General features: G+C 38.7%; 1 protein-coding gene across 2 annotated transcripts in view; it reads right to left on the bottom strand.

The window, feature by feature from the left end:
- Positions 1–4,209: 4,209 nt before the first annotated feature.
- LOC124137081 (protein trachealess-like) overlaps positions 4,210–16,304 on the bottom strand; it is a 120,625-nt gene continuing 108,530 nt past the window's right edge. For both annotated transcript variants that reach the window (XM_046503234.2, XM_046503233.2), the window contains 6 exons: positions 15,269–15,378; positions 14,634–14,827; positions 13,771–13,877; positions 11,799–11,946; positions 11,301–11,413; positions 4,210–7,426 (listed from right to left, as the gene is read on the bottom strand). In XM_046503234.2, coding sequence (XP_046359190.1) covers positions 6,024–7,426; positions 11,301–11,413; positions 11,799–11,946; positions 13,771–13,877; positions 14,634–14,827; positions 15,269–15,378 — 2,075 coding nt within the window. In that variant the 3' untranslated portion in view covers positions 4,210–6,023. The remainder of the gene's footprint in view (positions 7,427–11,300; positions 11,414–11,798; positions 11,947–13,770; positions 13,878–14,633; positions 14,828–15,268; positions 15,379–16,304) is intronic.

The raw sequence follows: 16,304 nt of genomic DNA, 5'->3' as shown, positions 1-16,304 counted from the left end.
CGAAGACCTGTAACATTGCTCAACATTATTGTGAATAACATAGTAAACTAAAAAAATGCCAACAACGTAGCGCAATGCCATGACTTAAGAACAAATGCTTGTCTAGAACTGCCATTGCTGTGTCCGGAATGGATATGATTCTTTGGAACTAATCCAAAGCAGAAGAAATTTAGCCTCACAAAGTTTGAGGATAAAGCACATCCTAATGACCTTGGTGCCGTTGTACAAAGCGACCTTAGCGCTAAGGTGATCGTAACCCCCATACCTTAACATAGCGCTAAGGTGATCCTAACCCCCATACCTTAACATAGCGCTAAGGTGATCGTAACCCCCATACCTTAACATAGACTTGCGACAGTCGTAGCGCTAAGGTTGTTTTGTACAACAGTACCCTTGCATCTTGTATAAATAGCATACTTGGGGTCAATTTCATTGACTCCGCCCATAACTACAAACTAATGAATTATGCTAAGATATTATATGATTCAATGATCTACATAATACAATACCTTGGAGTGTAACTACATACACTGTACAACAATGAAGTTTTAGTACATTGTATTCCATGATTTGCGCCAATGTACAATCTTTGTAGTAAATGCTTTCAAGGATTTCAAATGCAAAAATAATGTTTTATATGAAATGCATAAATCACAACCCTTCTTTTCTCCACTACGGTTTACTTTAAAAGTAAATATATAAAATTTCAAGCAATGTAGCAACGTATTTGCATTAGGTGAGCAAATATGGCCTAATGCATATGCAGGAAAACTCTGGTACCATTTACCACACAGACAGATAGCTTCATACCTGACAACAAGCCTTTACCTGTGTTAAATGAATGAATGAGTATGGTTTTTCGCTGCTTTTATCAATATTCCAGAAATATCACAGCAGGGTACACTAAAAATGGGCTCAACACACACTGTATCCACATGGGAATCATAAAAGGGTATTAGTGTGTCGAGCGAACGCTTAAACCTCTACGCGACACAACCACCCACGTGTTAAGACTTAATAAGGGAAATAGAAATTTCAGCATTTGTGGTTTTCAATATATGAAACATTTTCCTGAAATACTCTCGATGGTCTGGTGCCCATTTCCAATCTCAGTCAAAACACTGTAACAAGTGTCTTGTGTGACACTGAGGCAATGGCCCTGTGTAATAGGCTAACCAATACCTGATAAATTGATGTACATCACGGATCTGATACAAACAATGCTTCCTAGGAAAGCCACTCGGCCTAGCCTAGTTCTCTAACATTTAAGTTGTCTCTTAAAAACACCTCAGGAAAGTGTATTATATCTGCTTCTTAAAAAGGTTGGTCTGACCACTATGGTACACAAACAAACTATAAACAAATACCCTACATGTTTTCTTGTTCAACCTTTTCACTATTGCAACAATGGGCATATCTTTCTAAAACATCTGGAATTATTGGACAAGAAGAGGCTGATGACTTCTACAAAGACTACAGCACATTTCTAGGCTGATGAACTATATGTATGTGATCACACTCGGAACACTAGTTAGAAAGTGAAAAGAAACACTACCACTAGCTTGTTTCTACGCTATTACTACACAGTTGACTTTGGCTTGACTGATGTTTGGCTACACTCATTATCAACAGCATGACTGGCGGGGTTACCATAGGGCTTACACTGCAACCAGTTTATTGTGTGACTTTGGTAGATGACAATCATGCTTATCACATTAAAGTTCCTGGTCTCTATTCATACACAATCAAACTACACAAATCAAAACCATTGTCTTGGTGTATAGAATATCCTTTTGTTATTCAAAGAGTCAATATTACCATAATAGTATCAACATGTTCATAAACTGCTTTCCCATATAATGTCAGGATAATGTCATGTCTGTTTCCTTCTATATTAAGATGGTACAACAAAAACTTAAATATTGACAAATATTAGAAACAAACATTTTGTAAGAAAATACGTTGACCAACATGGTCCAAATATTTTGCACTGACCATGTTGATGTCATTCCATCTTCCAGAGGCAAGGGTTTTTAAATGACCATAATAGTCCAGTTTCCACCCTTGAGGAACTAGGCTGGAATTTCCAGGCTCGATCGTAGCGCAACCAGTGGCTAGTACAAGTTATGTTCTTTCTATATTCCTACTTACCAGTCAGATTCAATCTTTGATATCACTTGCATTTGCTTCAAACAAAATGGCGTCAAACAGGCAAGATGAACTGATCATGATAAAGATCTATATTGTAATAAGATCGGTCTTACTCTGCAAAATGCATCAAAACACTTGAGCACCTTGATTAAAAACATGAAAAGATTTGCAAAATATCTGTCAATGCCCAGTTGACGGTACACGTGTTTTGCAAATCCTGCAGTTGACCAAAATTTGCACGTTGAAATCCATGTTGTTTATGAGCTGGATGTTTAGTCTCGTTCGACCATCCAAAACGTAACTACATTATTCCAGCCTAGTTTGGTAAGGGAGGAAACTGGACTTTTATAGTCAGTTAACGTCCTTGCCCCGGGAAGATGATATAATTCCTGTTTTCATGCCTGTTGACATCTAACAACACATACTTGTGTATGTAGTAACTGTCTTCATATTATTGGTGATCACTGATTATCTATGGACATATGTACAATATTAACAGGCTCTTTGGTGAAGTCAAGAAACGTTGAAAGAAGAAACTGAAACTTGCATCTGAAAGAGTTTCAACAAACTGATGGTGATTGCTAATAAGGCAGGACTTTTTGAAAAATACATAGTTTACAGATCCTCAAATGTTGGACATAATCTCTAAAGCACTACTTTCTTAAAATTACCCAAAGGGTAGAATGATCGTGTGTAATAACTTTCAAATATTTGCATATGTGCATTTTAGTATTCTCAATGCTGATAAGTCAATTGAAGCCATATGATGTCACAATGCTTCATTGTTGAGAAAAATATATGATGTCATCCTTTGTTTGTGACATCACAAATTGATTACCTCACAGTGACATTTCTATGTAGGGTTGATATTTCATACACTTGTTTCTTCATTTTCTCTCTTGAAATGTCAATGAGTAATAAAAACAATAACCTACTCGAGATCACAGATTATCTGACCCTCAAGAGTTAATGTTGTAAGTCCCTTGCCAAAGTCTCAGGATAAACACCATTCATTCACGAGGGACAGATAATCTGTAATTTCTTGTACCTCCTTGGTTATTTTCTAGAGCTGCAGATAACTTTTTGAGCAACTGAGTTTTTACTCTATTTTAATTGGGTTATTACATTTTTCATTGGGTAACCAATTTTTTTTCACTCATCTATTCATAACTCATAATTCATAATTGGGTTTTTCCCCAAAAGAGTGAACATTTTAAGATTTAAAAAAAATGAAATAATGTTTTAGATGTATATAATCATGATAACTGTTAAAGGCTTAAATATATAGGCTTGACTCGGAAAGTAAATTAGCTCGTAATTGTGTTTCGGAAATTAGCTCCTTTTTACGCATGCTGAAAAATTTTCATTGGGTATTTACGCGTGCTGGTTTTATACATTTCAGTTTTTCATTTAATGCATGTGCTTCTGTGTGCAAGTTTATTGAAAGTAATTGTTTTTTTAATATTTTGGGGGGTATTTTACACAAATATGCTGCTTATCTGTAGCTCTGTTTCTAATTCTGCTGAATGCAAACAATCAAAATAAACCTAACTTACTGAAGAACAAAAAATATAAAAGGCTAAAAGAAATAATAGTCTTGGTTCACAGGGACTGCCCTCATCATCATAAAGTCTGACACACGTTTCGTTTTATTTCCATTTAAAAAAAACAAAAAACAAATCCTAATACTTAAAAACAATGCAATCCAATCTAACACACAGTTACTTCCCCTTACATGCACACTGGTTTACTGTGTATGTTATAGTCATGGTGGCAATAGGAGTTTGTATGGTTCTTTATGTAGGGAGGCCCTTTCCCAGTTTGATGGTACACAACTGTTTATTTGATTACATGCTAGTTTAAACAAGCAAAAAAAAAAGCCAACGCCCACCCACACTATTTTCAAAGTCATTGCCTGAGAACCAATTCTTTTATGTTTTTAAGCCAAAGATGTCTTTCCCCCATTTATCAACAAGGACTTTTTGTAAATAAATCCATGAATCCAAAAACTTAAAGGTTTGGCCAAATGTTAAAGCTTTCCCTCACTTCACACTTCATTATTTGATTACATGCTAGTTTAAACAAGCAAAAAAAAAAGCCAACGCCCACCCACACTATTTTCAAAGTCATTGCCTGAGAACCAATTCTTTTATGTTTTTAAGCCATGTCTTTCCCCCATTTATCAACAAGAACTTTTTGTAAATAAATCCATGAATCCAAAAACTTAAAGGTTTGGCCAAATGTTAAAGCTTTCCCTCACTTCACACCATGAGTTAAGAGTAGCCTCACTTCATGGGCTGCATGACACAAGAACTCAATCCTCGCAATATCGTTACCCGGTACTAATCACTAAAGTTGTGTCAAAAGAAATTTCCTTTGGGCAATTTACAGAAAGAATGCTTGAAAGTAAGCCTTAATTTCTACATGTTGAAAGAGTTTGTGTGGAAATGTTAAAAACAGAAGCAGTTTGATCCAGTGAATGCAATACTCCAGAGATAACAGGCACGAAAAGACGGGGGAATAGCTGCATTACACAATAATGCAAAGTGAGTGAGTGAGTCTAGTATTACGCCGCTTTTAGCAATATTCCAATATCACGGCAGGGGGACACCAGAAATGGGCATCACACATTGTATCCCCGGGTCTTCGGCGTGACGAGCGAACGCTTTAACCACTAGCCTACCCAACTGCCCCTCAATAATGCAGAAAGGCAAAAGGCAAGAGTGAAGCTGAGGATCTCAGGCAGACGTCAAGTTTCAATTCTTCTTTCTAAGTTTCTTGAAAATAAAGCATAAGTTTCTAAATTCTTAGACACATGATCGCAAGATCAACATATTACAAGATAGTCATGATTACAGGATTAATATGATGAACATGATCGCATGTGATGTCATGATTCTCAATGTTTTGGTCAAAGATGAGCTAAAATGCCATAGCCTATGACATTTACATTTGAAACACACTAACCACTGCACAGAAATTGCCAGGTTTTTACATCTGTACTACATACAGTATAGTGTATAGTGTGTACAGGCGTATCACTTCAAGGTTTACTTAACATTGATATGTGACATCTTGCAGCTTTTCACGTCAAAACAGTTTGGTATCTGATTTGCCAAAAGGAGTGGGTGAGCGAGTTTGGTTTTATGTTGTCTTTAGCGACATTCCAGCAATACCACGGCAGAAATGGGCTTCACACATTGTTCCATGGGAAATTGAACCTGGGCCTTCAGCGTGATGAGTGAATGTGTTAAGCACTACCCCATTGCCCCTGTGCCGTGTTAAGGAAAGATGAGACTTGGTCAAATATGGTTATGATCTAGCAATTATGCTATACACTTACATATGCATGAACATCGCAACACCGACAATCATAGAATACTTTGATTTTTATGTGACAAATGTGTATCTAATAAAATAGACGTGGTGACTGTTGATTCTCACTGATGAATATTCATGTACAAATCAGGAATCATAATATACATGTCATGTGACACAGATGCATGCTCATCCTTCCATATTTGGCAACAGCAGTTTCAAAGTTGGGAATATTATCTTAAATGCTATTTCACAGTCTGTACAGAACTTTGGTACAGAAACCAAAGATGGCATCCTTATTATTAAGAAGATTCATACAGATATAACAATTTTTATGGCAGAGTGTTGAATATTTTTGTCTCAGACCATAAAATAAAAGTTTGGTTTAGAAAAAGATCCTTGACTTCAAGAGGTCTTTAGACAGAACCTGTGTGGATTGGTGCTCTAAAGCTTCACAAATGTCAGTGTATTGTCTTCTTGAGGACTAGACATGCCATACTGCAGCAGAATATTCTACACCGGAACCATGTGATAAACACGATACATTATCAATGTTATGATGAATACGAAACCGGGTACCATGACAACACTGATCGGGAACATGGCTCGTACGAGTTGATCCCTGCAGAGCCATTGTGGTTAACTTCAGGATAGGTATGGTTGTTATGAAAGGATGACACGCTGTAGTATGCTGCTGCTGCTGCTGAAGATGCTGATGATGATGGGGTTGACTTGGAGGTGGAGAACTCCGAAGATGATGATGACAACTGATATGCTTGTTTGGCCGCCAATCTGGAAGAAGATGAATCAGGAGCCAGGTTTCCACACGAGGCTGAACCCGACTCATTATACGTTCCTACGTCACCAAATGGCGACTGCAGTTTGTCTCGAGGTGATACAGATGATGGTGGAGTCATGCCATAGGAGTCTACAGCTGTACTGGGCATAGAGACAGAGAGAGGGGTGGTGGTGTAGTTTGGCATGGTGGCATTGGGGTAGTGGCTGCCGCTGGCTACAGTTGGTTTTGTGGAGATGAATGATGGCTGCTGCTGTTGTTGTTGCTGCTGTTGCTGTTGCTGTTCCTTGAATGCATCACTGCCCGGTGGGGTCAGCATGTTCACTGGCATTTCACTGTAGTAATTACTGGCTGGTCGGGTATTTGTGCGGATGACAGATTCGCGATTGGCATAGATGGTTCTGAGCAGATTTGTAGCCGGGAGAGTTTCCCCAGTATTGTTATTAGAATGTTGGGAACCTATCCATTGTATTGTGGACTTTTTTTGCGCAGATTGACCACTAAAGCGTAAATGTTGAGTGGATTCACTTTGGTTACTAACAGAAGGAAGATGGCGGTTCATGACTGCCTCCAGTTCCTTCACAGAGTTGGGAGTGACTGCACCATGGCAGTCCATGTCCTTCCCCCTCTTCCAGTCTGAATGAACTTCACCATGTATGGCCACAACAGACTGGCTGCCTACAACATTAGCCTTGAGAGACAGGTCCTGTGGAGTGGCGGAGGTCATAGTCACTGGACCTATGTCCGGGCTCCGGGTGCCTGGGGATAAGTCTTGAGCCACATTATTGCCCACAAAGTCACAGAGAGAGTCCTCACTGATAATCCTCTGAGATTTCATCATGTCACTCTCCTTATCAGTGTCGTCGTCCTCAAGTTCAAACTCCTTCTTACGCTTGCGGGGCTTCTCCATCTTGCGTCTGCTGAATTTCCCATCCCTAACCGAATCTACCCTATCTATAACTGTACATGCAGACTCGTCAGAGAACACACGGTCAAGCCCGGCCTTGCTGTTGTGTGCATCACTACCAAGGTTATCCATCTCGCCTAATGCGTTGCTGGACGGAGATTTGAGTCGGTCGTCCTGGTCAGAAGTAGGTCCTGCACTCTCAGATTTGCTGTCGCCATTTGTTCTGTTCTCTCTGTCTACAGGACTGCTGCCATCTACAATGAGAACGCTAACAGTCAATATGGCAATAAACAGGAACATTTAGCTAAGTCACAGCTACAACGTTACAAGACATTACACATTTCTCAATGAAGACCTTTACCAAACAGAAAGGACAGAACCAAAATTATTTTGTGCATGAAAGTTTTATATATTAATTAATATCAGTGATAGCTGTCACACAAATAAAGACTTTCCAAAATAATCAGGAACTAATATTAGAACTAATTGTCCACAATGCATTTACGTACAGGCTTACTGGGTGCTTTCACCTGTCTTGTTAAAGAGTTGCAAATCACATTCAGTTTAGACAATAATTCTGATCAAACAACAAAATGTAAATAAGGCGATTAATTTTTTTAGTTGGTTTACAGATTATTTTGTTTGTTCTTACAACGTCAGTGGCCAAAAAAAACCTTTGTCTTCATATAAACATGTTTTACTGTGGTCACACTATCTGAACTTCGAGGCAAAAGAGGCACATGAATGTCGTTATTTTCCTGCATGGGCGGATACAGCTTTTTTGAAAAGGGGGTGTGCACAATTAAGATCTATTTATTGTCTTTGGTGGTAATTTATACAGAAATAAAGATTTTTTTCGAAATAAAAAGGGGGGGGGGGGGTGCGCACCCCCGCAAACCCCCTCTGTATCCGCCCATGTTCTGCCTAAACAACTGGCAACTGGATATGTCATATCTAAGGCCATAACTCTATTCAGTCTACATCTCTTCAAACTTTGCTGTAAACACTTTGACATGTATTTCGCAATGAATATTCTTTTCAACACCAACTAATTTGAGTGATAGTTCATCTGAATACTATTTTCCTCCATACCATTAGAGTTATGTTTCATGTCAGAAGATCTGTAAACCAACAAACAAACACATTGATCGCCTAATTTCTATCTGAAAAGAAAACAAATAATCTCCCAAATGTTCTTATGTGCAATGTCGTATAATACTGACAGGAGGTGTGTAATACAGATGAAGTGAGACATAAACCCAATCACCAAACAAAAGGATATATTTCAAAGGTGTTCTTGACTTGTCATGCTTTAAACTGAGGTACCTGTCGTCTTCCAGTCAGATAATATTGTACAATACACTTCACTGTCACTGTCACCTAAATACACATCTTAATCAGAGACTTCAAAATTTCTAATGCAGTGTAAACCAAGATGGCAACTTGAATTATTAAGTGAGTGCATGAGTGAGTATGTTTTTATGCCTCTTTTAGCAATATTCCAGCAATATCACGGTGGGAACACAAGAAATAGGTTTCACGCATTGTACCCATGTGGGGAATCGAACCGGGTCTTTGGCATGACGAGCAAACCCTTTAATCACTGTCTACCCAACCACCCTGACATTACCAGTAAGTTGTTCAAATAGTACATTTTAGGCCAGACAAATCCTCCTTGAAATACTAACTGCAAACAAAATTACAAAGATGTTAAAAAAATAACTTTAACAATAATTTCAATTATCATTTTTGTCACTTTTGCCAAAGGGTAATCCCTCACACAAGGAAACAGTTTATCTGACCTAACTTTACTGATATAATTAGAAGTGACTAGGTTTGGAGAACAGCGTCTAATGTTATAGTGATACATTTACTAGTGAAGGTGGTGCCCCTTTTGCTTGTGGTAGTGCTATACAACAACAGTTTTACCCATGGGGGATACATGTCAAAAGCCCATGGCCATCTCATAGCCATCTAGCCCTGACAAATGGTTGTCAACATATCCGCACATCTCCGGGGTCTGTCTGTCAGTTGTTTGTGTGTATGCTGAAAACACTGACAGCAGTACAGCAAATTAATTGTCATATAACTGGGGAGTGACTTCATGCTGTTTTATGCCACAGTCAGCAATATTCTGATACTATGGCCTCCTGTAATAATCCAGTCCGACCTCGTCAAACCAGTGGAGATCGGACCCATCCTTTGGGGTACAGTGACACACAATCTGGTTTCACATTTGACCTCCCAATCCTCAGTTGGCCAGCTTCAAGTGCTCTGGACCTATTCTGAGTCGACTGTATGTCCATTGGTGCTTATAATTTGGACAAAAGTAGAGACGTGTAGTAACAATAGTTGATATGTTGTCTTCCACTACCAAACCGCATCTTCATGTCTGTGAAATATCACATTAACTCCATACCTTCTGAGCTGAGAATGACTGGAAGCTGATCATGAGGCAGTATTCACCATCTCACTAATACAACCTTCACCTGCACATTTTCACTACTTTGATTACTCCAGGACAATTATTACTGCAACAGTTTCTCCCAGAACTATTTTAACTCCTATGATTTCCCCCAGTTCAATTTTCACTATGATTTCCCCAAATAAAATTTCACTACTATGATTCCCCCCAGTATATTTGTCCCTATGATTTCCCCCAGTACAATTTTCAAAACTATCACTTTTCCCAGTATATTTGTCACTATGATTGCCTCCAGTACAATTTTCACTACTAACTTCCCCCAGTACAATTTTCACTGCTATAATTCCCCCAGTACAATTTTCACTGCTATAATTTCCCCAGTACTATTTTAACTACTAATATTTCTCCCAGTACTATTTTAACTACTAATATTTCTCCCAGTATTATTTTAACTACTATAATTTTTCCAGTACTATTTTAACTACTATAATTTCTCTGAGTACTATTTTAACTACTATATTTCCCCCAGTACTATTTTAACGACTAAGATTTCTCCCAGTACTATTTTAACTACTATGATTCCACCAGTACAATGTTCACAAACGCTTGTAACATTGGGAGGTTTACAGTTTGGTAGCCATATACTCATCTTTTTTTCCATTCAACAAATACATATACATACATGATAAATACTCTGTAATACAATAAACAAAGCAAGGTGTGAAAGTTACTGACGAGAAATGTGCCACATCAGTATCACAACACCACAAGGGAAACAAGGAGAAACAGGTGCTATGGTACTGTAGCTCAACTGGGTAAGTAGTCAACAGTTTAAAATGTCAAAAAAGATGGCCACTTAACAAAATTTGATGTCAGCTCTGATATTCAAACATGAATGAAAGTACTGGAAACATGTAACAAGAATCAAACGTCAACAATATATTTTAATCTGCAATATGTAATATTGTATAACACTGTTAATATAGAACAGTAAAATGTATTCTAAACAAAGTTTCACATGCCTTATTATTTTTCTTAGGTCATACAATTTTTTTCATTTTGATGCCTTATTCTATTCACATGCAGCCTCATAACTGCCTTTCCTATAATCTTGACAATGACACAGTCACACATTGTAACCAGCCATGGGCACAATGACACAGTCACACATTGTAACCATCCATGGACACACTGACACTGTCACACATTGTAACCAGCCATGGGCACAATGACACTGTCACACATTGTAACCATCCATGGGCACAATGACACAGTCACACATTGTAACCATCCATGGGCACACTGACACAGCCACACATTGTAACCAGCCATGGACACACTGACACAGTCACACATTGTAACCAGCCATGGACACACTGACACAGTCACACATTGTAACCATCCATGGGCACACTGACAGTCACACATTGTAACCATCTATTGACACAATGACATACTCCCACATTGTAACCATCTATTCACACACTGATACTGTCACACATTGTAACCATTCATGGACACACTGACATTCAAACATAGTTACCATCTCAATTTGCCAGTTCCAATGACAAGCATGGGGTAATAGGGCGGTACTTTGTCCTAGAATACTAACTGGGTGTAAATTATTGAAGAAGACAAGTATTTTCATCTTTGCTAAATTTATCACTGAGTAAAACCCAAGTTTGGATTATTTTGTCGCTTACCTGGATCAGATCCAAGTTCCCCTGGGTCGCTGTGATCAGAGGGGTCTGGCCCCAGTGTCCTCCTGCCATTTAGCTGCCATGAGTCTAACACCAACCGATCATTTTCTATACCACTGCAACATCATAGAACAGAAATCATGTTATGACCACTTAAGTCAGTTGTTGCAGAGGTTTCAAATTTATGATTAAACTAATGAAATTGCATGCCATTTTTAAACTGTCAAACTCCTCTCTAAAAACACAATGAATGGAACACAGTCACAAATATATACCCCCTCACCCCACACTTACACACTTTTATTGAAAAAATCAATGCCAATCAGTGCAATCAACACTTATACCATCATTCAGTTTAAGTTTGACTTTTCAACCATTAGTGTCCAGGATTGAATGATATAGTGACATCGGGAACTGGTATTTTTCTCCTTAAATTCTGTTTAAAGTGATAATATAATATTTGGTCAATCAAAGAATACATGGATGAATTTTATATCTTACCTGAGAACATAGTTAATTGCAATGATATTTTGGTCATCGATACTTTTGGAATTAAACAGGGTTGTAGCACAGGTTTGGATCCAGACATAGCCGCCATGACGATTCATCACTCGATAATACTCTGACAAGACTTGACCTTTGGCTAACACTGAAAATGATTAAGACATGAAAGAAAAGGTTGAATTCAGCTGAATTTGAATTTGTTTCTGTTTATCAACTTGCCAAAATAAAAGTGTCCTTAACATAACTTTTCTCTTGATATTAGAGAGTAGGATACTTGAGATGTACATTCTAGATCAATGCAGTGCATTCAATATATAAAGTAGATGAAACACCCATAAAATATCTGTATATCCAGACAGATGAAAGAAGTTTTCAACACAACTGTTAACCTTATTTGTTTGTTTGTTTGTTTTTGTGTTGTTTTGTTATGACTACCACAGGGCCTGACAACTACCCAGGCTAGTGTTACTGTACCGCAATTCACAATACAGAATGCTATATTTGATTGCATTCTGCTATTGGACTAAACAGGTAAACAGCGTTATCACTTACTCCCCACATGGCGCACATTAGAAATTTTCTGTTCATATAGTAGTAAATATAAACTTTGAAAAAAAGAGTCCTGGAAAGCTTTAAGAAGAGATAGGAACTAGGGTTGCTTTATGCCATCAGAAAAAATGATAAATGGGAAATTAATACACACAAAAAGCCCCCTTCTCTGGAATTTCTTTTTTATGGCACCAATTCTTGAACTCTGTCTTGATCAGTATCTCTTAGATAAGCTAACTTGAGTAGTTTCTGAGAAAACATGTCCCCATTGCAGACACTCTGCACTTTGTAAATAACATGGATCATGAGCTTTTACTGTGTATGCTCAAAACCTAGAATTATGCAGCAAGGGAAGAAAATATAGTTTACAGGACCAGTCTTGAAAAGTATCTCTTAGATAAGCACGCAAACTGTCGCTCATGTAATTTCAGTAGTTTCTGAGAAAACTTTTCCCCATTTCATGCAGTTGAAAAGCATAGAGCAAGGGCCATAACTCTGTACAAAAAGAATTAAAGACACCAGTTTTCAAACTCCTTTCCAATCATGACCAGTAATATTTGTGTGTAAAATTTCATATCTCTAGCTGAAATACTTTAGAGAAAATTTGTCCCCTTTGAGAAGCGGATGGAAGGAAGGACAGACAGACGGACGGATGGATGAACTCCGATTCCGGTATCCCCAGCCCCACTTCGTCGCAGGGGACCCCTCATAACACAAACTGGACAAAACGAAGCATTAACCATTTGCTAATCGGGCCACATAGGATAAGAGAATTTCCTGATCTTGACCCAAGTATTGCAATATGTATCGATACGTGAGGTAAACGTACTGTGACATCCATATTCAGAAGCCGAAGTGGGTCATATTCAACTATATGCATGAGTAAGTACGTTAGGTTTTATGCTGCAGAAATATGCCAGATATAACATGGCGGTGAATACCAGCAATGGACTTCACTCACTGTACTAGTAGGCTACCCTACCACTCCCAATAAGTATTAAGTACCACAAGAAAGGTACAGTCAAGTCCCGTTAAACCGACATGGTTGGTTGCATGTTGATAAACGAGTATGTCGGATAAACAAAATTAAGTAGTGTCAATGTTCATGATCGAAAATCCGATAGATGTTGTAATGTGCAGCTAACAGCTCACTCGTTTCGCATCGAATCACGGGCTGTGTACTCGTGGGCAGATGACCACGGAGTACGCTGATCACTGTGTCGGATTAACGGACTGATTAATGAATGATTTCAGAAATTCTTTGCAAATTAGTTGTGTCGGAGTGGGAGTGCGAGACTGTCGGTTTAATGGGTCTAAATAGAACTGATTTAATCGGTTCCCATCATTAGTGTCGGACAAAGCCGATTGTCGGATTAGCGAGTGTCGGATTAATGAGACTTGACTGTATAATTAAACTTACAGTCTACATGTGCCTTCCTGAGCTTGTGGAGGTCTGCAGCATGACAGAAGTCATACAGGAGGCCATTGGTCAGGTCGTCCGCCTGGATGTCCATCAGGTCAGAGACACTGCAATGAAGAAGGTGTGGATAGAAAGACTCCCTTACAGTTTCAACTCTGTCGCAGAAAAGTGCCTATCATCTGGATAAGTTTGGGGCTAATATTGATAAAAAATGTCATTACCAATATTTGATTTGAAAAATAAATTAGCCTAGACAGTATTAAAGACAGCATTCAAAGCACACTACAAATTTTGTGTTTTACGATAATGTTTGCAACAAACTCTCTTCAAGAAACACTTATCTCTGGTATGATTTAAGGACAACCCTTGGTATGGTTAAGACATTTTATGTGACTGAAAATCCAAAAGTATATAGAACCAAAATGCAAGAAAAACAGGAAAGTGGCCATCACAGTTTTAGATTAGTGACTTAGGGTTATAACCAGTACATCTATTGGAATACACAAATACATCTACACACCCGTGAAGATCCGGGGTAGAATAGGTGTTCAGCAACCCATGCTTGTTATAAGAAGCGACTATCTTTGTCGTGAGAGGCAACTAACGGGATCGGGTGGTCAGACTTGGTTGATGCATGTCATCATATTCATATTGCGTGGATCGATGCTCATAATGTCAATCACTGGATCGTCTGGTTCAGACTTGATTATTTACAGACCGCCGTCATATAGCTGGAATATTGCTGAGTGCGGAGTTTAATCAACAAACAAAAAAAATTCTTCATCTATAAATTCACAATTACAGTACCTGATCAAAGAATAATAGAAATGGTACCTCGCAAAGATAATTATCTCTAAACTCACATAGGTTCGCAATAGATGATTTTGAAGTCAGGTGATAATCTCATGACAAAGGTATCGTTGTCAATCCTCAGTTCTGTGATTGTGGGCGGGGGAAGGGCAATCCCGAGAGCTATGAACCCCAGGACAGGTGGTGGATGCTTGCGATTCACCGAAAACGAAAACTGGGGACGGTGCTGTCCAACAATATGCACAACCTGCAACACCAAGCATATATATATATATATATATATCAGCATCAGGATAAAAGTTCAAACACTCTAGAAATGGGCTTCATTTAACATTCACAAAATAGTAAGAAGATAACATAACGTATATACTGACGACAATAAGCTTTTATAGTGAGAGAGCAAGTTGCACTTAACGTCACTACAAACAGTATTTCAAGTCCAGATCCTAGACATTTACCATTCATGTTAAACCAACACTGGTATTATTCTCACAGACCAAGGGAGGCAACTCTGTAGAGCAAATTGCACCACCTTAGACCTTACGTCACTTGTAATTTTGAGCTAGATATCTAATTGGAAAATTAATTCTTATATTAATGATCTACAGTTCCCTGAGACAGCCTGTCTCAGGACACAACACAGCTGACATGTACATTATAGTTGTGTGGAAACTATTGTCCTGCTCACCCTGTACCCGGCACACTTTACGTGTACTCCTCGTTTGGTCAGAGTTGACTTCATGCGCAAACAGAAACACCTGTCATAGCCTTTGTTCGGACTAGGGTTCATCACATAGCCTGCAATAGAAAACACCAAATTGTGATTGTTGCTTCATATTTACAATACTGAAGCAGACATAACATTTGAGAGTATCGCTATTAGTCTGGGAGCCAAGGTCATGACCATATTTTCCATTAAACATTCAGAGCAGAATTTGCCAACATGGTGCCATAATTACTTTCTACCCTTCACATGTTATTAAAATATGTTGGAACTTTGACAAATGTCTCTTCTGAGTTCTCTGATGCTCATTACACAATGCTTTGATAAATATCAGTTGTTGGTAAGCACTACTGAAATGAGTTATCTCCCCGTGGGACCTTCACCTAAGCTCACCAACATGGAGGTGTATACAATAAGAAGGAGGCACCTTTTTTGCAGGGATTCAAACCATGGACCTACTGATCTAAGGTCAGACGCCTTGTCCACATGACCACAGAGGTTAACCCTGTTAGCAAGCTGACAAGGTACGGATGTCATCTGTGGGATGACTTCACACACTGTTACAATGTGGTATTTCAGTATTCTTTTCATCTCAACACCTGTATCCATCATAGACATGTCACTATCAGTTACTGAAAGTACTATGTACTCCACAAAACATTCAGTATGTTTTCAGAAAAATATGCTTTATTTGTTATGTCTCTTTAGGAATCAAACACAAATTGGTAATGTCTTGTACGCAAACATGTTGACCTCAGAGCTACCCCATCTTTCCCACATGATGTGTGACAGGAGAGATCAGACCTGGCCAGTACCTACCTCTGTCATGTAATGGCGGACTGCCTGATCGTGGAGCTACCCTATCTGGTACCTTGTACTGGAACAAGTGATGTGTGACCCAAGAGATCTGAGCTGGCCGGTACCTACCTCTGTCATGTAATGGCGGACTGCCTGATCGTGGAGCTACCCTATCTGGTACCTTGTACGTGAACAAGTGATG

Source organism: Haliotis rufescens, unplaced genomic scaffold (assembly GCF_023055435.1).
Source record: "Haliotis rufescens isolate VD_foot unplaced genomic scaffold, xgHalRufe1.0.p SCAF_3, whole genome shotgun sequence".
Taxonomy (NCBI): domain Eukaryota; kingdom Metazoa; phylum Mollusca; class Gastropoda; order Lepetellida; family Haliotidae; genus Haliotis; species Haliotis rufescens.
Note: the sequence above shows the minus strand (reverse complement) of the source record. Positions and strands in the feature narration are given on the sequence as shown.